The sequence below is a fragment of the Talpa europaea genome, assembly GCF_964194135.1.
Source record: "Talpa europaea genome assembly, chromosome: 1".
Taxonomy (NCBI): Eukaryota; Metazoa; Chordata; class Mammalia; order Eulipotyphla; family Talpidae; genus Talpa; species Talpa europaea.
In genome coordinates this window covers 131,818,660-131,843,496 of record NC_140073.1, presented here as the reverse complement: position 1 = coordinate 131,843,496, position 24,837 = coordinate 131,818,660, and the positions used below count along the sequence as shown (strand labels likewise).

At 40.6% G+C, this 24,837-nt stretch overlaps 2 protein-coding genes and 1 pseudogene across 3 annotated transcripts in view; 2 read left to right on the top strand and 1 right to left on the bottom strand.

Moving 5' to 3' along the window:
* Nucleotides 1–103: 103 nt before the first annotated feature.
* Nucleotides 104–11,750, top strand: SUMO1 (small ubiquitin like modifier 1; the record flags this gene model as incomplete). Its single annotated transcript, XM_084259522.1, has 5 exons — nucleotides 104–142; nucleotides 2,977–3,051; nucleotides 7,573–7,650; nucleotides 8,522–8,593; nucleotides 11,333–11,750. The coding sequence occupies 5 exons, from the start codon at nucleotides 104–106 to the stop codon at nucleotides 11,399–11,401; spliced, it is 333 nt and encodes a 110-aa protein (XP_084115648.1). The 3' UTR covers nucleotides 11,402–11,750.
* On the top strand, nucleotides 3,493–4,385 carry LOC311180392 (josephin-1-like; annotated as a pseudogene). Its single transcript has 2 exons — nucleotides 3,493–3,532; nucleotides 3,891–4,385. The product of its transcript is annotated as a josephin-1-like (transcript).
* Nucleotides 11,751–15,677: 3,927 nt separating the features above from the next.
* Nucleotides 15,678–24,837, bottom strand: part of KIAA2012 — a gene marked incomplete at both ends in the record, with an annotated part of 103,479 nt that continues 94,319 nt past the window's right edge. Inside the window, 6 exons of the mRNA XM_084259511.1 lie at nucleotides 15,678–15,816; nucleotides 17,637–17,856; nucleotides 18,950–19,122; nucleotides 19,691–19,881; nucleotides 22,012–22,340; nucleotides 23,549–23,663. Coding sequence (XP_084115637.1) covers nucleotides 15,678–15,816; nucleotides 17,637–17,856; nucleotides 18,950–19,122; nucleotides 19,691–19,881; nucleotides 22,012–22,340; nucleotides 23,549–23,663 — 1,167 coding nt within the window. The remainder of the gene's footprint in view (nucleotides 15,817–17,636; nucleotides 17,857–18,949; nucleotides 19,123–19,690; nucleotides 19,882–22,011; nucleotides 22,341–23,548; nucleotides 23,664–24,837) is intronic.

The following is a 24,837-nucleotide window of genomic DNA, read 5'->3' as shown; positions in this document are numbered from 1 at the left end:
GGGAACCATGAAAGCTAAAGAATGAGAATAGACGTATTTGGGGAATAGCAAATAGACCAGTTTAACCAAATCCTTAGGTTGTAAAGCAAGTGGTAGTAGAAAAATGCGAATTGAACTCTTGGTGATAGAGGACCTGAATGTAGTGAGTTCAGTACTAGGCCTTAAAAGTACTGGAAGCTCTTAATGCTTTCTGATGGGATAGCACAGTGAAGCTGTGCTTTAGAGAGAGTCTGAAGTACTGTGGACAGTGCCTTGGAGGAGGGGGAAGAACTCTTTTTAGGAAATAGGAACAGCATTACTCCCATTGTACTGATCATTGTTGCTGATGGGGATGTGGGGACTGCTTACCTTCTTTGTGCTAACTAAACAGATTCCTAATACTCCCTTCTCCAGGTTAAAGAGCACTTGGGCTTGGTTGCAGTATATTGCCCTTCATTAAAAGGAATACCGTTCACTGCAAGGAATAAACTGTCCTCTTCCTTTAGATACTTAAAGGAAGAAGCAGCTGTTTACTATGAATACAAATTCATAGAAAAATGATGGTGAGATACTTTTGAAGACAGCCTTCTAATTTTCGGGTGAAATACTATCTTACTAAAGAAGGTTAACCTTGCCTGCTGCCATAATATGCAGTGGCTGGTAAATGTTGAACCGACTGCAGAATGAAAAACAGACAGGGATTCACACTAAGTCATTCTGTTAGCTAAGCATTTTTTTTTTAAAGATTTTATTTATTTATTTTATACAAGAACTGGGGTACAGGTCAGAAATGTGGGAAGCAGACGGACCAAAGACACTGCTGAGGGGAGCAGCGGGCGAGGCAGGAGAGGTCTGCTGCGCCATGTGGGGTTCTTCCTGGCCGGCGGGGAATTGAACTGGTGCTACAGAGACCGCGGACAGCTTCTCAGTGCTGCACTCAACTGCTGCGCCGCTGGGGAGGCCCCTGTTATCTAAGTATTTCAATAGACTTTATCTTAACATTAAAATCTACTTCCAGTTTAATATGTTCAGTTAAATTTTGAATGTTAAAGAGTTTATTGGTTTTAAATTACTGGCGTAAGACACAGATAATGGTCCTGCTATTTTACTTATAAAATACAATATGGTTGGATATATTCTTACTAAGAGTGAATTGACAGTTTGAAATTGTTATGAGTACTAAGAATGGATGTTTAGATAAGGGGATACTTTGGTGGCCAGGATTTTCAGCATAGAAATTTTCCAAGCTACCTTCTATACTAAAAATGACTTTTTGACATTTCTTAGATAGTTCATGGTGAATTATGTCACCTAATTTTATTTTATTTATTTATTTTTTTTTATAGAGGCATGTTTTATTTATTTGTTTGTTTGTTTGTTTGTTTTGTTTATACATGCACTGGGTACAGTCAGAAGCGCGGGAGGGTGAGAGAATTCACCAGAGCCAGAGCGGGGAGCAGAGCAGGCAGAAGGACCGAAGTACACTGCTGAGGGGAGCAGTGGGCGGCAGGAGAGGTCTGCGCGCCATGTGGGACCCTTCTCCGGTGGCCAGGGAGCAGCCGGGGATCGAACCGGCGCCGCAGAGGCCGCGGGCAGCTTCGCAACCCAGCGCTCAACCTCTGCGCCACCGGGGAGGCCCATGTCACCTAATTTTAATGTATTTTGCGAACTTCATTTTCTTTTCATTATCTCTTCTTTTGTAGTTATTTTATAACACTGTTGCCTTCTTATTTTGTCTTCTCTTTCCTTTTCCTATCTACCTGTTTGTGCTTTTCCTTTATTCCAGCTCATTCCCCTAATTTCTTTTCTACCAAGCTTAATCTAAAATTGTATATAATGCTTCAGATAGTCTAAAATAATAAATGTCATGAAACCGGCTTGTTCTAAACTGTATAAAACTTGTTTTTTTTTTTTTTAAAGATTTATTTATTCATGCATGCAAGAACTGGGGTACAGGCCAGAGATGTGGGAGGTAAGAGGATTCATCAGAGACAGAGTGGGGGACAGAACAGATAGGCTGACCAAAACACACTGCTGAGGGGACTAGTGGGTGAGGCAGGAGAGGTCTGCTTTGCCATGTGGGTTGCTCTGCTTCATAGTGCAGTGCTTAACCCCTTGGGCCACCAGGGAGGCCCCCCTTTTTTTTTAAAGATTTATTTATACAAGAACTGGGGTACAGGCCAGAGGCATGGGGTGGTGAGAGGATTCACCAGAGACAGAGCGGGGAGCAGAACAGGCAGACAGACTGAAAACACTGCTGAGGGGACCAGTGGGCGAAATAGGAGAGGTCTGCCATGCCATGTGGGTATCTCCCTTGCCGGCTGGGAATCGAACCTGCGATGCAGAGGCTGATGACAGCTTCACGTCGCTGCGCTCAACCCACTGTGCCACCAGGGAGACCCTGTATAAAACTTATTTGACCAAAGTACGTTAGGCCAGTACTTTGATTTTCCTTCTTAAGTAGTTTGTGTTCATGTTGATATGATTAGTTTACATTTCTTAGTATAGCTTTTTTGTTTTTATTTTTTAGTATAGTTTTGTTGTTGGAATAGTTAACTTCTCATGATAGGCTGTGAGAAGATACTTTTGGATTTGGAATATTTGGTTAATTCATGAAGACAAGCTTCCTTTCACTGAGAGAGTTGATTATAGGCTAGTAGTTTCCAGGTTGTTCCTTGGCCCAGCATCCTTAGTACTACCAGGTTACTTTTTAGATATGCAAATTTTAGCTCTGTATTCTATTTACTGATTTAAACAGCTTGGAAGAGATCACTTTTCTTGATACCACTCTTCTTGAACTGATGTTTGAGACATAATTGACTTAAGGACATTTTATGCTTAATTCCCTGGCAGAGAAAATAAATGCTGTTTTGTATTTTCAAGTACAGATTCTGTACCCTGAGTGAACGTAATGGCTACTCATAAGTGAGTAATTAAAATGGTTAAATTTAGCAATTTAATTAAATTTAATTGTCTTTAAATTTACTTTTCCTGTAGGAGGCAAAACCTTCAACTGAGGACTTGGGGGATAAGAAGGAAGGAGAATACATTAAACTCAAAGTTATTGGACAGGTGAGTTTCATTATTTTTTTTCTTTGATTTGTGAAGAATTTCTGATGTACAAATATTACATAAGGAAGACAAAATGGCATTTTCACTTACTATTAATACACCTGTTGAAGGAAGATGATGCTGATACCCTTTTTAAAATTATCAATACTTTACTAGAGGGGCCACTGAAATCAGGCTAATGTATGTGCTCTTACTCTATTGCCTGTCTGTGGCCTATTTGCACCCAGTTAGCGCCCAAAGCTTCTTGGTGGTGATAGCTGAGAGAGAGCCAGCCCCGCTGCACCTGAGGAGATGGAGAACCACATCTAAGATCCCAGCAAAGCCCAAGATCCCATGCAGGCTGACCATCATTCACTTGAATTATGCATTGTTTCTACCACCTAGGCCTGGTCTCCTTAGTCGCTAGTGTTATGGTTAGAAAGACATGGAAGAAAAGGAGTGATGGCACATCACTGGTTTGCTTTTGCAGAGAAGAGAGCAAGCAAGAAAATCATGTTTTTTTTTGTGGGGGGGGTGGGGCATGTTAGAAGGATAGGAGAAAGGAAACAGGGTCTTATATTTTCTATGATTTTTTAAAAATTCTGTACTTTTACATTGGTGGTGAAATAGACTCATCCAATAGTTACTGTTCTATTGAGAAGAAAGAAGAGGTGGATTCCCCCCTTTTGATTCAAGCCTTTTTTCTCTATGACAAAGCATAAATCATGGATACCAGAGAATAAGGTGGGGTCAGGAATCCTGAAAAGACTGAGAGGCTTACATTCTTCCTCAGGAGGGAAAGATGGGGTGTTTTTAGTTGTCTCTGGAACCTAAAACAAACAAAAATACCATCAGTTAAGTACCATGGAAAGGAGACAAGAAGAAATCAGAGTCATTGGCGTGGCCCCAAATAGCACCCCCACAGATCTGGCAGGAGAAACAGTACAGGGAGCTTTGTGCCCTGCATGCACTCAATAATGTCTTCCAGGTTGGCAGTGCCTTTACACAGGATATGCTGCACAAGATTTTCCAGAGGTTGTCTCCAAACACCATGGTAGAAAAATGGAAACTATCATATGAACGTCATTATGGCAGCACTTCAGACCTCAGACTATGGAGCTGTTTGGTGGGACAAGTGCATGGATGTTGGTGCTATTGCTTTCACTAACAACATGGGCTTCATTATGAACCTGCCCTTCAGCCTGGGCTGGGGTCCACCGAAGCGCCTCAAAAGGCAGCACTGGATCTTTATTTGAGGTGGGAGGTGCTTACTACTACCTGGACTCTATACTGAATATACCCAAGTGGATTGGAGGGAGAGTGAGCTCAGGAAATTTTTTAAACATCACTTGTGAGGAAAGAATTGAACTTCTGGTAGTTACAGAAGGCCCATCAGATTTGACGGGTGATGTGTAGTGCAGTTTTGTCCAACCTTCCTTCATTTCACCTCTAATTCCTCTGTGATGTGGACCTGCCCCTGCCACTCCCACAAACAACTCATTGGATTTTCCCTCAGATTTGACAGTGCAATAGGACAGATGTGTCAACTGTTACAAGAACCAGCCAGCATTACTCATTCCTGGGAAAGGAAAGGAAGATTGCTTAGGGCAAGTGATGGAAGACACTTGTTTTAGTTCAGAGAGGAGAAAGGTGGGTTCTGCTTATTTTCCCCTTCCCTGTGAGGACTTGACAGAGACTCTGGTGCAGTCTATTACTGCTCTGACTCACCTGGAGGTGCAGCCTCCATTTCCCCTTTCAACCATTTGGTCTGAAGAGACTACAAGCAAAGCCCATGTCACTGGCTTGAAGGACACAGAGCTTAAGGGCCTCTCAGGAAACCATCTCCAAAAAAATCCAGCAATGGTACGACATGCTATTTCCAACCCTATTTGACAACTTTAAGGGTTGTTTAGGCCCTCCTTGGAGTTTTACAATGAAAAGTTTTAATATTCCCCTCCAAGTGGTTGAATGCTAAAATAGTCTAGTGTGACAGGCCAACACCAAACTGGAGCAGGCAGAGTAGGCTCATCTGTCCTGCTCTAGGGTTGTCCCCGCCACTTCACTACATGGATTGAGGAGGCTTTGGGGCATGAGACAAGTCAAGGACAGCTTTCCCAGCTGACCACCTCCTGCAAAATCAGGAGAAAATAAGTCTGCCGTATAAATCAAAGTCTAGTAGTTTGAGGCAAATTGACTAAGGTAAGTATATTGAAGATAAGCCTCTCAGAGATTAAAAGAATGAGCAGAAGTTCTAGGAGTGGAGTTACTACAGTAACAAGCATAACTCCCAAGTTGGGTGATTTAAAGTTTAGAAGGATAGGAGAAAGGAAACAGGGTCTTATGACCAGGTCCCTGGTCATGCAAGGGGTTAAGTCACAGCATTATGAAGTTATCCCGAGCCTCTGCAGTGCAAATTCGATCCTGGGCCGGCCAGGGAGCAACCCACATGACACAGCAGACCTCTCCTGTCTCGCTCGCTGCTCCCCCAGCAGTGTATTCGGTCAGTCAGTCTGTTCTGTTCCCCACTCTGTCTGTGGTGAATCCTCTCACCTCCCACACTTCTGGCTTGTACCCCAGTTTTTGTATGCATAAATAAATAAATCTTTTTTAAAAAATAAAGTTTGATGTAGCCTTTATAAATCAACTGAGAATTGACCTGCCCCCTATCTTTTTAAACAGTCGTAGGCCATTTTTCTCCTGTTATTTTTGAAAAGGAGATCGGGAAGCACCAGAGTGTTTGTAGTCACCTCAAGGCAGATGTGCATGTAGAGTTGGCCTGTCTAGCCTTAAAGAGCAGTGGTCTTGGCAGGTCAGAGAGTTATAACACTGGCCAGACTTTACTCCAATAGCAAATCTAGTCTGGTTGCATGTCAAGCCTGAGCAGGCTAAACATGATGAAACTGAGACTCTCCTCACTGTGACTGGAGTTCATGTTTACACCAGTACTTTTTCTGCACATGTATCTTTAATCCAACAACCCCATTTGTAAAAAAAAAATTATTTATGCATACAAGAACTGGGGTACATGCCAGAAGTGTGACGAGTGAGAGGATACACCAGAAACAGAGTGGGGAGCAGAAAATGCAGATTGACTGAAATATACTGCTGAGGGGAGCAGCAGGCAAGACAGGAGAGGTCTGCTGTGCCATGTGGGTTTACTCCCTGGCCAACCTGGGATTGAACTCGTTCTCCAGTGGCTGCAGATAGCATCATAATGCTGTGACTTAACCCCTTGTGCCACCAGGGAGGTCCAACCCCTTTTTTGCTAACAGGTCACCAAGCAGCTAGTGCATAACCCCCTTTCAGCAACTGGCTTCATTTTAAAAAAAAAAAAAAGGATTTATTTATTTATGCATACAAGAACTGGGGTACAGGCCAGAGAGGCAGAGGATGAAAGATTTCACCAAAGACAGAGTGGGGAACAGAGCAGGCAGGCTGACTAAAATATACTGCTGAGGGGAGCAGCGAGTGAGACAGGAGAGGTCTGCTGCACCATGTGGGTAGCTCCCTGGCTGGCCAGGGATCGAACTCATGCTGCAGAGGTGATGGATAGCTTCATAGTTCTGCACTTAACCCCTTGCTCCACCAGGGAGGCCCCCTAACAATCTTTTGTTGATGGTTCCTAGGTTACAGACTTGCTTTATAGTAAGGATTTTCTAATGTCAAGATTATGGGGAAAATTGTCTCTTAAGAGAAAATTTTTTTAAGAAAAGTTCTCTCTTTTATTCATCTGGAAGTGATTTTAGTGTAGGTGTGAGGTATGCTATGGAAATTTTATCTGTTCGTGAAATTTCTATGGGAAGAGAACTTGGTTTTCTCTGTAGTCACAAACATATCGTAAATGTACGACTTCCTCTAATAGACATTTGTGAATGTGATATGTGATCATAAGTATTGGCTTTGAAATTTTATGGTATGAAAGGGCCAGTATTTTATTTTCTTCTTTCCTGATGGTTGCCTAAGCAATTTTGCTTGATAATCAGGGTAGAAGGAAGTATCTGTGGTCCCATAAATAAATTTGATTGACTAAGGTTCTTTTTCAATTTATTCAAGTGAGAAAGACCAGGATCTAGGATGACTTTTTATGGTATAAGTTTGTTATTTTATTGTATATGCTTTCCTTTTATGTCTCACCACTTTCAAAAATGCCTGTTTGTGTGTGGGAGATACTTTTTGTTTTCGGCTGCTTTGGTGAGGGTAGTTTGTGATAGATAGTTCATCTTTTATTTTGAAAATTGGATGGACATGAAATTATGAAGGAATGTGTTCTTTGACATAGATGCTTTCACTTTTAGTTTTATCATGTACAAATTGCATTTATATTTTTATTAGATTTCTTTTGAAATGGGTATAGGGCAGTTTTGTGGATGGTTACAGTGTTTTATTAAAACCAGTGTGGAATGCTAAAAAGAGTATTTTGGTAGGATATGGGTGGCAAAGTTTATGATTGTATTTATAGCATACGGGTCATTAAATAATTTGGTTCAAGCAAAGCATATAGTTTACATAAAGCCGGATACTTTTCTTCTTTTATCTCCTTAGGATAGCAGTGAGATTCACTTCAAAGTGAAAATGACGACACATCTCAAGAAACTCAAAGAATCGTACTGTCAAAGACAGGTTTGTTATGTTATGTTATTTCGGTATGGTATATTGAATACAGTGCTTTATATGTCATTCATTTTTCTTATAAGGCAGGTTTGTCAGGAAAAAAATGACCTTTGACTTGTCACCATTAGCAATTCAAGGAGAATTGACTGAAATACACTGCTGAGGGGAGCAGTGGGTGAGACAGGAGAGGTCTGCTGTGCCATGTAGGTTAACATCCTGGCTGGGGATTGAATTTGTGCTACAGTGGCTGGATAACTTCATAGTGCTGAGACTTAACTCCTTGTGCCACCAGGGAGACCCCATTTATTGTATTTTAAACATAAAAATATGTTTTACTATCTTTTATGCCGCTTACAGTGCTGTTGATGCTATCAGAGTTTACTGTAGCTTATGTTGCTAGCTACTGTGCTTTAACCAAATTTCCATGATTTAATGTTTAAAATCAATTTTGTTTGTACAGTTTCACTTGAAGGTTAGTGAGGGTACTCTCCCAATTTCTGATTTTATTTTTTATTAGCTTACAGATTTAAGAGGAAACTGTGCAGAATAGTGGTCAAGAGTATGAGCTTAGGAACGGGTTTATACTTAAATTATGGCTAGCTTGTGTACTTTCTCTAAGTCGTAGATTTCTACCACTAAAATGAAAAGGTGATAGATAATACCTACATTCCAGGATTTTTGTACAGATTTATGACTATATATGTAAAATATTTGGCATTTAGTGATTATGATATAATTAACTGTCTAGTTTTATGTCTGTGTATTTTGTTGAAGCTTTGATGTTTGCTTTTTGTGCATCAAAATTCCCTTTACCTCTTCTAAGACGTGTGGCGTGTATATATATATATATCTATATGTGTATGTTTTTTACCTTTTTTAGGGAGTTCCAATGAATTCACTCAGGTTTCTCTTTGAAGGTCAGAGAATTGCTGATAATCACACTCCAAAAGAAGTGAGTATAATTTCTTTTCTAACTCAAGAAAAATTTTAAATTCTGTGTGAATGTTTTGATTTATTAGTAGTAAACTGCCTTTTTTTTTTTTTAAACTTTCAGTTATGTTTTTTGAGCTAATGTTGCTTTGCAACACTATATATCTTTTAGGGGTATAGGTGCACATTTCTACAAATGTATGTTACAACACCACACCATTTTCAGTAATTACCATAGAACATTGAGCCCCTAGCCTCTTTGTTTCCCATCTTCCTGTAGTACCCTCAGTTTTACAGTTGTATTTCTGGGGTTTGTTTGGTTTGGATTTGTCTGTTCTTTTCTTTATATTCCATGTATGAGTGAAATCATCTGGTATTTGAAACTACTGACTTTCAAACAACTTATAAATGCTTCCAAAAAATATAAATTTTTAGTATTTAGTATATTGTGACTTTACTAAAATATACTTGTGGAATGATAGATGAGGAAAAAAATAGTACAGAATCTAGTAAGTGAACAGTTATCTTCCTACAATAATCTATTGAAGAATATCTTTCTTTCCTGAGAACTCTTAAAAAATTAATCAAGCTGGGCCTCATTATTATAAACTTAAGAATTTTTATCTAAATGCATCATTTCCTGCTAACCTTTCCTATGCTTTAATTTTTCTCCCTCTCACCAGAATATCAGAACAACTAGCCTTGAAATCTTTTACACTCGTTAATTTATTCAACTTTTAGTTGAGTAAATTTTATGTTTCAGACCATTTACTAAGCAAAGCGTGAAAGATTCTTTAAAAATAAAGTAATACATGTTAGTTCCTTACCACAAAAACAGGGTCAGTGAGAACTATCATGTAGAGTTGTAGAGGATTAATTTTTTTATTTTTTTATTTTTTTATGTATGCAGGAGCTGGGGTATAGGCCAGAGGTGCAGGGGTGAGAGGATTCACCAGAGACAGAGTGGGGAACAGAACAGGCAGACTGACTGAATACACTACTAAGGGGAGCAGCGGGCGAGACAGGAGAGGTCTGCTGTGCCATGTGGGTAGCTCCCTGGCTGGCTGGGGATCAAAGTCTTGCTGCAGAAGCTGTTGATAGCTTCACAGTGTTGTGCTTAACCCTTGCACTACCAGGGAGGCCCCTAATGTCCCTCTTTAAGTCAATACCTTCATATTCTCTGTAACTTGAGGATGTGTGCTATTACCTTCATGGTTTAAAGGTTCCTTGTAATGTTTGGATTTTATTCCTTGTCGTATTTCCCAAGTTATATGCGCCATTTTTTTTTTTTTAAATTTTTTTTAATAGAGGCATGTTTTATTTATTTATTTATTTGTTTGTTTGTTTGTTTTATTTATACATGCACTGGGTACAGTCAGAAGCGCGGGAGGGTGAGAGAATTCGCCAGAGCCAGAGCGGGGAGCAGAGCAGGCAGAAGGACCGAAGTACACTGCTGAGGGGAGCAGCGGGCGGCAGGAGAGGTCTGCGAGCCATGTGGGACCCTCCTCCGGTGGCCGGGGAGCAGCCGGGGATCGAACCGGTGCCGCAGAGGCCGCAGGCAGCTTCGCAACCCAGCGCTCAACCGCTGCGCCACCAGGGAGGCCCTATATGCGCCATTTTTTGATGAACAATAATTTGAAGGGATCTATGTTTATTGCAGCACTATTTACAATAGCCAAATTATGGAAATAGCCTAAGTTGTGGATAAAGAAGATGTGGTACACATATACAGTGTATATGGAATTATACCACTCGGCAATTAAAAGAAATGAAATCTTGCCATTTGCATCAACATGGATGGAATTGAAGGGGATTCTGCTAATAAGTCAGAAGGAGAAAGACAAATACTAGATTATTTCACTCATGTGGCATATAAAGAAACAAAACAAAGGAACAGATAAAATTAAACCAAACAAACCTAGAAATGCAACTGTAGAATTGAGGCTACTAGAGGAAGAGAGTTGGAGTGGGGAAAATAAGTGGGAGGGGACACAGTATTCCATGGTAGAGATCATTGGTACTGGTAGTGGTGTGGTAATGTATATTTAAAGAGGTGTGAACCTGTCATACATTGTTGTAAACTAGTGTTCCCTCAAAATTAAGTTACAGGGACTCCCCTGGTGGCGCAGGCGGTTGAGCGCCGTGCTGTGATAGTATGTGCCACAAGCAAGATAGCCATAAATTTAGAAAGTTTGATCACTCTTTTTTTAAAGATTTGTTTATGAATACAAGAACTGGGGTACAGGCCAGAGGTGTGGGGGGTGAGAGAATTCACCAGAGACAGAGCGGGGAACAGAACAGGCAGATCGACTGAAATACACTGCTGAGGGGAGCAGCGGGCAACTCAGGAGAGGTCTGCTGCGCCATGTGGGTACAGGCATTGAACTTGTGCTGCAGTGGTTGTGGATACCTTCATAGGTTGCGTCTTAACCCCTTGTGCCACCAGAGAGGCTCTAGGTTTAAAACTTCTTTAAGGTACTTTTCAAGAAGTACCTTAAGTTTTATTATATAGAGAATAAATTGGGAAGTGAAATTAACATAGTGTAAAGTAAGATGACTTCATAGAAGAATCAAGAGAGATAAAATCTCTGTTCTTTAATCGAAAGGAAACAGGGTCTTTACAAACAGTGTAACTATGGATCATGATGTTGTCTTTTTGCATTTTTTAAAAACAATGGCCACATAATTGCAGCCAATTTAAAAATAGTGCTTTCATATTCTATCCGCCTTTGTAGTCTAACATTTTTCTTTCCTCTTACAGCTGGGAATGGAGGAAGAAGATGTGATTGAAGTTTATCAGGAACAAACAGGGGGTCATTCAAAGGTTTAGATATTCTTTTTATTTTTTTCCTTTTCCCTTAATCCTTTTTTATTTTTAAAAATAGTTCTTTTGTAATGTGGTGTTCAAACAATTGAAAACTGGCACCCCATCTCTTTAAAACACCCGGTAATTTGAATTTTAGTGCCCATTATTCATTATTGTTTGTTTTCATTGTGCTGATTTTTGGTGATCAAACCTCAGCCCCCTTCATATTGCCCTCTCCTTCAAAAAAAATGACACGTGTGTACAGAGAGGCCACCTTTTCCAGGACTGTTCATTTTCATGCTTGTGATAAGTAAGATCGACCAATGCAAGTGTTCATAATGACTTTCCAATTAGCCCTGAAGTTCTAGCAGGTGATTGCTTCACTCCTGGACTATGACTTTCAGTGGGAGATGGAAGTTTTTCAGAGAACCGAACTGTGGAAAAATGACCTTTCCTTAACTTGAAGCTACTTTAAAAGTCTGAGGGTCCTGGACCAAGAGAAGAGGAATATCAGGTTGGAGATAACAGATGTGGTGAGAATAATGACTAACTCCAAAGCTGGCTTCACTGAAGAGAAAGCATTTTAAGATTAAAGAACAATTTGTCAGAAGATCCCAGAAAAGTTTTCATTAGCAGTTAAAGTTATTCATGCAGAAGTGTATGCAGCAAAACACTGCTCTTTTTGATTTTATTTGTACTCTTTGGCCTGGGATATGGGTTTTAAATGGACATTGTACCAGCTTCATTAAAATAAACAAAATATTTGTAAAAACCGTACTAATGTTCACTTTATTTTTAACTGTATGGAAAGAAAATGTCTACACATAAGGCTTTTTTGCATAGTACTGGAAATCATTGTTTGTACATGGCACAGATAAATTTTTCCTTTGGTTCTGTACAATGATGATGCTATGACTTTGAATTTGAAGCACTGAAAATTACTGAAGTGCCTTCTGAATCAAGGATTTCATTAAGGCCTCAATACTTTCTTAAATACTCAGTGTTCTGTTTTTCAAACAACTTGGCATTCCTGTATGGTGTTATATACATGACAGTTATCCAATCATGTTGAATAAATGGGCACGACAAAAATTCTTAATTGATTTATATTGATAATTTCAGTTTTCCCTTTAACAATTTACAAAATGTTTTCTGCTTACTTTAGATCGGGTGTATTTTGTTTATATTTTCCTTTTATTTCCTTCTAAAATATTTAAACTTTATATAAAATTAAAATACCAAATAAGTTCTTATTAGAGTGCTTAACTTTTTCTTTTAACACTTTAATCACAGAATTCACCTTATCTGTACATAGTCATAATCTAATTTCATGTTATCCCAAAATAGAATATCATCTGATGAGAAGAACAAGTATTTCCAACCTGTATTCCTCTCTCAAGTAAATCTCAAACATTTTATAAGCTGTTATAGCTTACATACCCTATTCAAATCACCTATTTAAAGATAATTGGCTTGCCTTGTGAATTCCTATATCTAACCCTAATTGAAAAATTATTTGTATAGTACAATTATAGTCTAGGTAAATTAGTGTTTTTAGGCTATCACTAGCTTTATCATTATATTGTGACTAGGAAGTAGCCCCATTACTAGGAATTCCTCATTGAGTTGCATGTTTCTGTCAGGACTGAGTAACAAACCTGATTGGCTATTTGAGTTATTTGAATGCATAAATATGTAGTTTGGTATCTTCATTGTTTGTATCTCTGAATGTTGTGAAGGCTCTCAGCATTTAGGTGGAGCTTAGTTACTGGGGAATTTTCTTAGTTTATTGAATTCTATGTTGCACTATGGCTTTTAAATGTGTTTATCTGGTGTAGTGCTGATAAAATAGGCATTTCACAGCAACAGTTTAATAGAATATCAGATTTGGAAAGGACCTGGAATAACACTTAGTGTAGCCACTCTACCGGTGTTTGCACATCCTGCATTTGTAAGAGAAGGGTGGAGATAAAGTCAGTAATGGTAATTTCCCCCACAAGGGTGTCTTTCTTGAGTGTTCTTCTTTTCCTGGTTGAATTATTTGAGATGTTCCTTTCACATCTGATTAAACATTACTGACTGAATGAATGTGCAAATAGGGTTGTTACAAGCTTGGGAAAACATTTAAATTCACTATGTTAGCCAGTGTTTTGACCTTTTTACTTTCTAATGTGACATAAAGCAAAAAGTTAAAAATAAGCATAAAATCTAGTAAGTCCAATAACAGCAATATAAAATAAAAATTCAGCTTGACTTCTGGATTGTAGAGGGACATTTCCTGTAGAAAGTATCAGAGCCCACCTTAAAATGTGCTGAGAGCACTTACATTAGCCTACAGTTGGGCACAATCATCTAAAAATATTTTGTAATAAAGTATTGAATATCTCATATAATGCAGAGAGCTTAGAAGCATTAATGGGGGCCTCCCTGGTGGCGCAGGGGGATAAGCGTCAGCACTCTGAAGCTATATGCAGCCTTTTTAGCACAAGTTTAATCCCTAGCCAGCCAGGGAGCTACCCACATGGTGCAGCAGGCTTCTCGTCTCCCCCAGTGCTCCCCTCAGCAGTATATTTCGGTCAATCTGCCTGTTCTGTCTCTGGTGAATCCTCTCACCCCCCCACACCTCTGACTTGTACCCCAGCTCTTGTATGCATAAATATATAAATCTTTTTTTTAAAAAATATTAATGGGAAGTTTGAGGGAATCTGCAAATATTTCTTAGAGCTGGTATAGAGGGAAGTAGTAGGGTTAAAGGAAACTTGTGGGAAAATACTGCTTGCTTTAACATTCTTTTATGTATCTTGTTTGTGAAAGTGCTCTAATTTCTAGTGATCATTCTATGGTAGTTACTAAGTATTGAAAAAGAAGTTAAAGACATTAATCAAGGCCTTGATAGAGTTAATATGACTAAAATTAGGAAAATTTTATGAGTGGTTGGTTCTTTTTTTTTTTTTTTTTGCAATCGACTTTTTTTTTAATTTTTTTTTTAATTTTTTTTTAATAGAGGCATGTCTTATTTATTTATTTATTTTGTTGTTTGTTTGTTTACACAAGCACTGGGTACAGTCAGAAGCGCGGGAGGGTGACAGAATTCACCAGAGCCAGAGCGGGGAGCAGAGCAGGCAGAAGGAGCGAAGTACACTGCTGAGGGGAGCAGCGGGCGGCAGGAGAGGTCTGCGCGCCATGTGGGACCCTCCTCCAGTGGCCGGGGAGCAGCCGGGGGATCGAACCGGCGCCGCAGACGCTGCGGGCAGCTTCGCAACCAGCGCTCAACCGCTGCGCCACCGGGGAGGCCCTGAGTGGTTGGTTCTTAAAGACATAGGGACAAAACCTCAAGTTTTAATTTTCAGGGCTCTTAGCATGGTCCAGTAGAACTTTCTGTGATGACAAAAATACTCTCTTTGTTGTCTAATATGGTAGCTAGTAGCCACATACGGCTGCTGAATACTTGAAATGTGGCTAGTGTGATTGGAGAATTGACTTTAACTTAAATAGCTACATGTGGTTTCTTAATGGACAGTACAGCTCTCAATATTGAGGACAGCCCAATTTGCTCAAATGAACTATTTATTAAGATTTTATTTTTGCGTAGGAGAGGTGGGATGTAGGCCAGAGGTGTGGGAGGTGAGAGGATTCACCAGAGACAGAGTGGGGAGCAGAACAGGTGGATTGACTGAAATACCTTGCTGAGGGGAGCAGCGGGTGAGACAGGAGAGGCCTGCTGTGCCCTATATGGGTAGTTCCCTGGCTGAACTCAGGGAACTCAGGCTGTTGGAGGGCCCTCGCCTTCTGAGACTTAACCAGGGAGGCTCTGAACATTTAAATAGACATTAAAATTTAGATTCTTAGGAAGAAATGGATGCCATTTTGCCTTATACAGATAAACTTATTTGAATATATGCATTAGCTTCTTTTAGCTAGTTCATAATTATTTGCTTTACAGAATGTTCATGTACCTGCAATTCTTTAAGACGTTGACTGAATGAAATACTTTGACTATCCTAAGACCATGTGTAGTGTTTTAGTAACTGCAGTTAAACTGGAATTTAAACTGAAATTATGGGCAGTTTTAGGCACCAGTGTGTGGTTCCAGAGGACAGAAAGAAGTTAGCTGGGTGAAATGTTTATTTGGGCTACATCAAGTATGTAATGGTGGGGAGGGATGGTGGGAATGGAGCTCCCAGTGAAGTTAGGTGTGGGTTGAGGTATACCAGATGAAGTGGAATGGGACTTGGTATAAAACTTAGGAGGTTTCTCTTTGTCACCACATCACAACTTACTTTTTAGTTATCTTCTATCCTTAAGGTCTGGGTATTTGCAATAACTGGAAATAAGAGTAGACCCATGATCTGGAAATATTGTGTGTCCACTGCAGGCCACTGGCTTCCTTAAGGAGTTCTTGCTGGAAATGAAGACGTTTCTTCAAAGCAGATTTTTGCCTAAGGAGACAACCCCACCCCCAATCCCAATACTTTATTAAGCATTCCAGAAATTGCCCTTATAAGCAAACAGGTCATCAGATAGACTTGGGACTATTGATAATGCATTTCAATGATCACACTCTGTTTACTTAGTGACTTTATATACAAAGTTTATAGTATATGAGTCTCCTAGGAAAGGTGTAACTCAGATCTTAAATTCAAGTTGCTGGAAAAGTGACTCCCTTGTTTTAGAGATGAGGAAACAAGGTGGAGAAATTAGAGTATCTGAGTCAATGCCATATAAGTGAGATGAACTAATGTCATTTGGCCTCAAATTTTTCTAACCCTTGGTACAGTGAGGTTCTGCTTTTCATACACTCCTTTACTTGGGTTTCATACACTCCTTTACTTGGATTAACCTTACAAAATTGCCTAGCTTATTCTCAATAAAGCTTGTCAGTTTTCTTTTAATGGGAAATTAGAACTCTAACAGCTTGCTATTATTCTCAATACTTATTAACCCATCCTTACTGCTATAATACATGGGATACATTATTTTGAAATAGAATCAAGACTTGCCCAATTATCTGGTTTGTAATTCACATGGCATCTGAGGGAAGTCCAGAAGAGAAACAACTCAAGTTTAAGTGGAAAACCTTGAAATAGAATTGTTCTGGCTGCTTTCTCTTTCTGGTCTCCTAAAAAGTATTAACTTAGATTCAGCTTAACTTGTGAAAAATACATTTCAAAATATATTTCTTAAGTAAACTATTACTTAAGATTGCAATCACATAGTTTTCTAGTTTGTGCTCCTTTACCCTTCAATTTTGATGGTTCTAAAGGAGGATGACTTTTTTGCTTTCATTAAGGAGGGGAAATCCATGATGACTAAAGGAACTAAGTTTTAAGAGCTGATAATAGTCGATCATCAAAAATGCAATCATCATTACTATTGTAAGTGTGTGAAAAGGGAAAATGCCATTACTGAGTCTGTGCTATTTCTCCTGACAACGCTCACACTAGATCAGGTCTTAGTCTACTTCTCTGACCTAGCTGGAAGTATTTGTATCTTGTTCACTTGTGAACTTCATGGGGCTACTTACTGAACAGGGTAGCTCCAGCCATACTGATTTTCTTTTAGTCCAGCATTCATTCCTTTCTTTGAACCTTTGAACTTACTGTTATCTGTTGGAATATTTTCTCCCAAAATTTACCGTAAATATCACTTCTCAGAAATCTTGCCCTGGTTAGTCAATCTAAACTGAGCCTTCTGCAATCCTTTCACATTAATTTTTTTTTTTTCTCTGTATTGTCAATTTTTTTTAAAGCTGTTTTTACTTTAGAATCTGTCTCATCTCTTCCCCATCCCATGTGAATTCCATAGTGGAACAGACATTTGTCTTCCTTACTTACTCCTGAATTCCAGTGTGCAGAATGGTGTTTGGCATGTAATAGATATCCAGTAAATGTGTGAGAAAGCCAGTGGTTCAGAATCAGGATCTTAAGTGTGGTCTTGGCACTGCTCCTGACTCACAGTTTGACCCTGCTCGAGACCCTTCCCCCTGTTTGGAACTCATCTTTCTCATCTGTACTCCTGAGGACTGAGACAGACGATCTTGAGACCCCATTTCAACTTAAGTACAGATTCCTTAAGACTTGGAGAAAATTCTGATACTTGTAGCGAGACAATCTTTTTCTTCCAAACTGTGCTTATGAAGGTGTGGAAAAACTTTAGTTGTCCAAAGTCAGTGCAAAGCTAGTCCTAGTACTATGACCAGATGCTCAAATTCCTGAACAATCCCCCTAGGGCAACTATTGCCCACATGGGTATCCAGTACCTGGCTTGCTCCTGGGCTTGTTTCATGGCTTCCTCCAGAGCAAGCCTTGTGGCTTCCTCCTCCTTTTGCCTTCTCTCCTCTGCTTCCAGCCGAGCCTTCTCTTCAGCTTCCTGTTTCCTCCGTTGGTACGCCAGCCGTTCTTCTTCAGCCATTTCCATCAGGCGTTTTTGTTCTTCTGCTAACTGCATTCCCAATTCCTTCTGTCTTTGCCTCTCTTCCTCTGTAGAATAGAAAAGGCCGGTGGACTCAGCAGGGGTTTCATTGTCAGAGAAAACAATTTTTTGACCATGTAATGTTTGTGATTCCCATTAGAAATTCTGCAGTTTACCTGTCAGGAAGCTGCTGGATCCTCTGTTGAGATTACTTTAGAGTTAATTTACTAATTTGAGTTCTTTTTCAAGTACCTACTGTGTGCAGTACCCTGTGCAATTAATACAAATTCTTGAATTTTCCGTGTCTCATGTGCTCTTGGAGTGGTATGGAGGTGGGTTGAGGAGGAGTGTCAGAGGCTGGGTCTGGAGAAACTTAGTTCTCTGGACTGACCAATCTAAAAAGTGTCATCTGCTGAAATTCCTGCTGCTTCCTCAAAAGTAAAGTATAGGGATTCCACACATCAGCACCTGCAAGACTGCTCAAGCTCTCCAGATGCTGTTTCTTTCTGCTAGGGGAGGAAGCAAGGGCCAGGACTATGCAGCTAGTTTAGGAGGCTGCTGTGCATACGGAAAGGGAGGGGCAGAATCCCCATTCAGGAGATTAATAAATTGGGAATGGGACCCAGGACTTTCCACAGTGACTTTTTTTTTTTTTAATAGAGGCATGCTTTATTTATTTGTTTGCTGGTTTGTTTGTTTGTTTGGTTTATACATGCACTGGGTACAGTCAGAAGCACGGGAGGGTGAGAGAATTCACCAGAGTCAGAGCGGGGAGCAGAGCAGGCAGAAGGACCGAAGTACACTGCTGAGGGGAGCAGTGGGCGGCAGGAGAGGTCTGCACGCCATGTGGGACCCTCCTCCGGTGGCCGGGGAGCAGCCGGGGATCGAACCGGCACTGCAGAGGCTGTGGGCAGCTTCGCAACCCAGCGCTCAACCGCTGCGCCACCAGGGAGGCCCTCCACAGTGACTTTTATTTTGATCTCTCTAACTGATTATAGTCACACATGTTAATCATCTTGGAAAAAAGGTTTATATACTTAGGAATGCTTCACATAATAAAGATAGGAATAACGGGGGAGTCAAATGAATACCCACAGTGCGATAAAAATATGTCAGCCCCAGATAGACTAGAGATGCAGAGAGCATCAAAATCTCCCTCACCAGCCCTCTTGGCTTCTTCCTGCTGCTTTTTTTTCTGCAGTTCTTGCAGTTTTCTCCGGAATTCCTCCTGTTGCTGCCAGGCTCTCTCCTGGGCCACTTGTAGTTGGAGCCTCTGCCTTCTCTCCTCCTCCTCCTTGCGCTGCCGTTCTTCCTCAACTCTCTGTTTCATCAAGCTGAGGAAACAGTGATGATCAGGAAAATGGCAGAAAGCACTGGGGCATCCTTGGGAGACAAGCCAGTGGACAGTGCCCTATGGAGGTTATGCAGCCCACAGGCCACAGGGACAATCTAATTTGGAGGAGAACAACATGGCCTGGAACTAGAAGCTTAGAAGTTTTACACACAGCTTTGAATTCAGGGAGATTCCCAGAGTTTCATTTTCCATTCTTATAAAACGGATTTTGAAACTCCCATCTCACAGGGTTGTGATGATTAAATGAATCAAGGCCTTTGAAGGGGTAATGCAGAGGTGACAGGAGCTGAACATAAGTTTGATGGGCTGAATCTAAAGTCTTCCCAAGAAGATTCCATGAATAACTATGTGGAGTAACCCCCCCCACCAACAGACAAAACATTATATTTTATCTTTGGTGCAAGTTGTTCCTAGGATAACTAAATATAGAGAAAAACGAGACTTGCCATTTAATTTAGGACATGAGCCTCAGATCCAAACTTTCCCCTTGGATCTGACTTCCTTCTGCTTCCTAACATGACCGTGTCCTTTGTGCCTGCTCCACCCACCGGATCTCTTCTCTGCGTCTCTGCTGCTCCAGCTCCAGCTCCTCCTTCATCTTCTCTGCCCTTTCCAGTTGCTCCTGCTGGAGTCGCCTCTGCTCTTCTTGTTCCCTTCTCTTCCTCTCCACCTCCAACCGTCTCCTCTCAGCCCTCTCTCTCCGTAACCTGTCCTGGTGCTCCCTCTTGGCGAGGAGGGCCTAAGCAAGCAGAGGACAGGGAGAGTGTGGTGATCACCCATAAGCATGTCTCAGAATGCGCCCCTTTTCCTCCCCAGACTGTTGTCTCCAATCAGAGGTGGAAGTGGTTTCCACATTCTGACTAATCTGCATCAACTCTTCTGCCAGGGGCCAGCCTGGGTTCTGGACCTTGTCTCTCTCTTCTTAGGATTTGGTGATCACAGTTGAATTTCTCTTACATTTCCTTCCTCTTGGGGCTGTTACTAGGATTGGTTGTTAATATGAAAATATGATCATAATTGTGACTAGAGTTCTCAATCCTAGCTGTACTTTCAATTTACACAAGGAGCTTTTAAAAATTACTGGAGGCCAGTGCATAAAGACAAATGAAAGGAGACTAGTTTTAAGTCTCCTGGGGTGATTCTAATGTGAAGCCAGGGCTGGGAACCATGTGTTCTACATAAAGGCTATTTTGCCAGAGATAGTCTTAGGTATCGGTATATTGGACTTGCATTTATTCTCTACAAATCCACTTATTCCATTAAAAGTTCTTGGTTTATGTGAGAAATGTCATAGTTTTCTTCTCCCTGGTACCCCCTCCTTTGTCAGAAATATGCCCATGGGGAGAGACTTGAAAGGCAACTCTTCATGTGTATCCAACTCAGGGGAAAACTTCCTTTTTTTTCTTTTTAGCATTTGCAGAAGCAACATGGTGCTATGGATGGACAATAAATCTAAAAAAATTTTGATAACCTAGTGGGCTCAGAAAAGTTTTGCACACAGGTTAAATTGTTCATCTATTATGCAAAGCAGAAGTCCATAATCTATACAGCTAGGAGAATGGAGAACTAAAAAGGGAAATTCTTTCTGAAATCCTTTTATGGAGGACTATGGATTAGAAAATAAATATATAATTATTTAAAATAGTGACGAGAACTCTGGTTTTGGAGTCAAAAGCCTGGGTTTAAGTCTTGGCTCTAGCACTCAATGGTTGGGTAACTTCTGGCAACAGACATTTAAGCCTCAATTTCTAGGTCTAAAATGGGACTAATCACCCTTGGCTCTCAAGTGTTAACTATAAATGAGATTCAGCAGAGTTGTACCACACACATGTATTACTTAGGTCATTCTAACCACAGGCTTGGCTATGAGTGTGCTTATAGTGCTTAAAAATACCTTTTTTTATACAAGAGAAGAAATGGTAGAAGAAATAGCAATCTATTCCAGGAAAATTGTGATTATCAGTAGAAGAAATGGTGAACTATACCAATATCAGAAGAAAAATTGACAGTATTGGTCTTATTGAGAGATGTAGCTGTATGGCTTTATATTTGGTTGATTACAGGAATTTTCAAGCACTATTTCCCTAGATTTTCTCTTATATACTTGACATTAGAATCACATTCTAATGTGATACATGGGATACCATGACTTACATATAGAAGCACTATGTGAAGCAGATGTGTATGTCTAAGTTGCCTATGGCCCAGAAAAGTAAGTTAGGAGAGGCAGACTTTCCATAGCCTTTGAGAGGAAACAATGCATGAGCTATAGGCCAAGTTAAGGATATGTGCTTGGCTCTACTGGCCTGTATTCACCCTTCCCTGCAACAATGAGGATACTGTACTTATTCCTGCTCTTTAAAGGGGTGGCTACAAGGCTCTGGCCAGTTGGGGAGCTTTGCAGAATGCATCATTTTAGAAGGCTTTGCTACCCTTTGTCTTCAATCAGGTCTGACTTCTTAAAGGACCAGAAGCTACCAAAGTAGAACAAACAGGGCCTCCCTGGTGGCAGAGGGGTTAAAGACAGTGCTATCAAGCTATCGCCAGCCACTGCAGCACGACTTCAATCCCTGGCCAGCCAGGGACCAACATGGTGCAGCAGACCTCTCCTGCCTTGCCTGTTGCTCCCCTCAGTATTTCAGTCAGTCTGCTTGCTCTGTTCCCTGCTCTCTCTGGTGAATCCTTTCTGGCTTACACCCCAGTTCTTGTATACATAAATAAATAAATGTTAAAAAAAAAAACAAAACAAAGCAGAACAAACAAAACCATTATGTGATATAACTGTTTCAGTAACTGTAATTTAATCCTGGGCAGCTGCACCAATGAGGTCAGAAATTCTTCTGGCCAAGATGATAACTTTGGACCCTACCTTGGAAGGATCCTCATGGCTTTTCTCTTCTTCAGATGCCATGTTTCCAGGGACAGTTACCATCTGGGTGGATGATAATCTTCCATCAATAGACACTTGACCTTCATGAATATCATTTTTGGGGGAAAGCCCAGAGTTCTCTCCAGGAGAATCTGAAGGGAAGAAATCTCTCTCTGAGGTGTCTTCCCCTTCCTTAGTGCTGGTAACATCAGATCCTGCTGCTGTCTCTTGAGTCCTTTCCTTCTGTGTCCTTTCTCTTTTGACTCCCATTTTCTTTTCTTTGCGAATTAGCTCTGATTTCTTTTCAGCCTTTGATTCCTTTGATTTCTCTGGATGAAGACAATTGGGGACAGAGATGTAGTTCATTAAATATGATATTTTAAATTAGAGTGTGCAGTGGAATCACTTGGGGGGCAGGTTCCTGAGCCCCACTCCCAGCGTCTGATAATATAGGAATAATTACTTTAACAACCACTCCAAGGGTTTGAGAAAGTCCACAGACCACCCTTTGAGAAATTCCCTGTTCCTATTTGGATCAAGTGTAATTCAGCAGCTGTGCTACTACAGAAGTTGTTTCACTTAGGTTAGAACCTAAGGCCAGGGAAAGACTCTCCAGCTGGATCTAAAGGCACAGCTGAAAAGTCATGTCACTAGAGTCTGGCTTGTACAGTCAGCTCTGTAACCTGGCAATATTTAAACCTTCCATGCTCTAAGGACTTTTCCTCAGTTCACCTCTGGAGGCCTCAAGGATTTCCTCTCCCCAGTCCTGCTGATGCTACCCAGATAACGAACTACAGCAGTGTAAACTCATCAGGGCTTTAAAGAGCAAACCTCAAATCTTGGCTAGACCTGTATCTAGCCAAGGAGACTACCCAATGTCATTCCTTCCATCAGTCTTTGATTTGCTTGGAGGGACTCTTGAATCGTGTGGCCAGGGAAGGATGGCTATAGGTTTTAGGCTCAAGAAAATTTTCAGGAGCATAGGAATCTGAATTCCTTGTAAAGTACAACACAGGGAACCAAGAAGGAAAATGGTAGCTGGGGCATTCAGAACTTGTTGCACTCTTTCCCTTCTAAATGCTCTCCCTGCGCAGTTCTCAGATTACAGTGTAGTTATTAGTTCATAGAGACAGTGGTACTAGTATGCTTTCAGGGTCAAATGGCAGTAACTTTACTATTCAACCTGTTTACTCCTATGTAAGTCACCTAACCCCTCTGAGGCTCATCTTCCACATGACATAACTAGCACTTTATGGAGATCTCATGGGATTTCAGAGCTCACAATACAGTGAGTGTCAGTAAAAAGGTGTTATTATTGTTTCCTCTTGTTGGTTGCAGATTTCTGGGCATCCTTAATTTCCTCTATCCCATCCCCTAAGACATTGACATGAAGTAAGGCTGCCCACTGCTTTGCCTGTGCTAGACCAGGAAAATCAAAACAGAGATTATCCAGTAAAATCCATGCTGATTCTCTGTGACACCTCCTGGCCCCAATTGGAGTCTTCCCTGGGTTGTTCCTGGTGGCTCAATCCCTTACCAACTGCAGCCTCTGCTTCCCTGTGGACCTTTCCTTCTTTTCCCCCTTTGGGTGCCTTGGACTTGTCTGTCTTTGTTCTTTTCTTTCTCTTGGCTTTGTCAATATAGTCCATCTCCTAAAGGTGAAAAAATTAAGGAAAAGGACCATGATACATACAAGAAACAAGGAAAAAAAAAAAACCCAAAACATAAAATGCCATCAAAGGAAGATTATGTTTAAAAAGGTGACAGAATGGTTTAGAATGGAATTCATGCAAATTTCAGATGAAGCAGAAGAATGAGTCTTAGAGAGGGTGGAGCTGGTGGGGAGATCCAAAAGCTCACCGCTTTTGATTTAAAATAGTGAGGGATAATTTCATAGGAGAAAAGAGGAAAAGAATACATGTTACGATCTGCCTCCTTTTTTTGAAGCTAAATCATGGTTGACAGGACTGGATCAAAGTAAAGTGGTTTTTACCTTTGATAGATTGATGTTGCCACAATCAGTGGTTACTTAGTTTAAATGAAACCCAGCTTTATTCACAGCTGCATCATTTGTTGATTTTCTGGAAAAATCACCCCAGCCATGTCTGTTTTCACTTTTCCCCATGTACTGGGACTGTATGGAAGTTCCTCCTGAGAGGACGACAAAGTGGGCCATGGCTACTCCTCAGAACCTGTGATACTGTAATGTAATAAATATTGATTTGGTCTTCAGCCCTGGTTCCTGGCACAGACCTCCTAAATCCCTGGTCCTTTCTGGAGCATGAAGATGAAAGGAGTATGTTTGTTATTCATAACAAGGCCTTTCAACCGCACCTGAGATTATGTTAATGAGGTGATTTTGGAAAGGCCCTAAGGAGGAGGTGAGGCTGGTTGCTTGGGAAGCAGCAATGTGATTAGAGTTTTGGGACTTTCAGTCCCATACCCCCAAATGCAGAGGAGAGGAGAGGGGTTGGAGGTTGAATTAATTATGATCCACTAATGATTTAACCAATCATACTTAGTCCACAGGGACAGAAGCTCCTGTGCTTGGGACCCAATGTATTTCTTCATCTCGCAGTTCATTTGTATCTTTTAATATCCTTTGTAATAAATCAGTAACAGTAAATGTTTACTGAGTTTTATGAGCCTTACAAATTACTAAATCCAAGAAGTGGATTGTGGGAATCCCCGTTTAGACCCTGTATAGTAGTATAAAAGGCAACCCAGGACTTCAGATTGATGTCTGTAATGGGGGCAATCTTATGTCACTGGAGACCTTAATCTGTGAGGTCTGTGTTAACTCTGGGTAGATAGTGTCAGAATTGA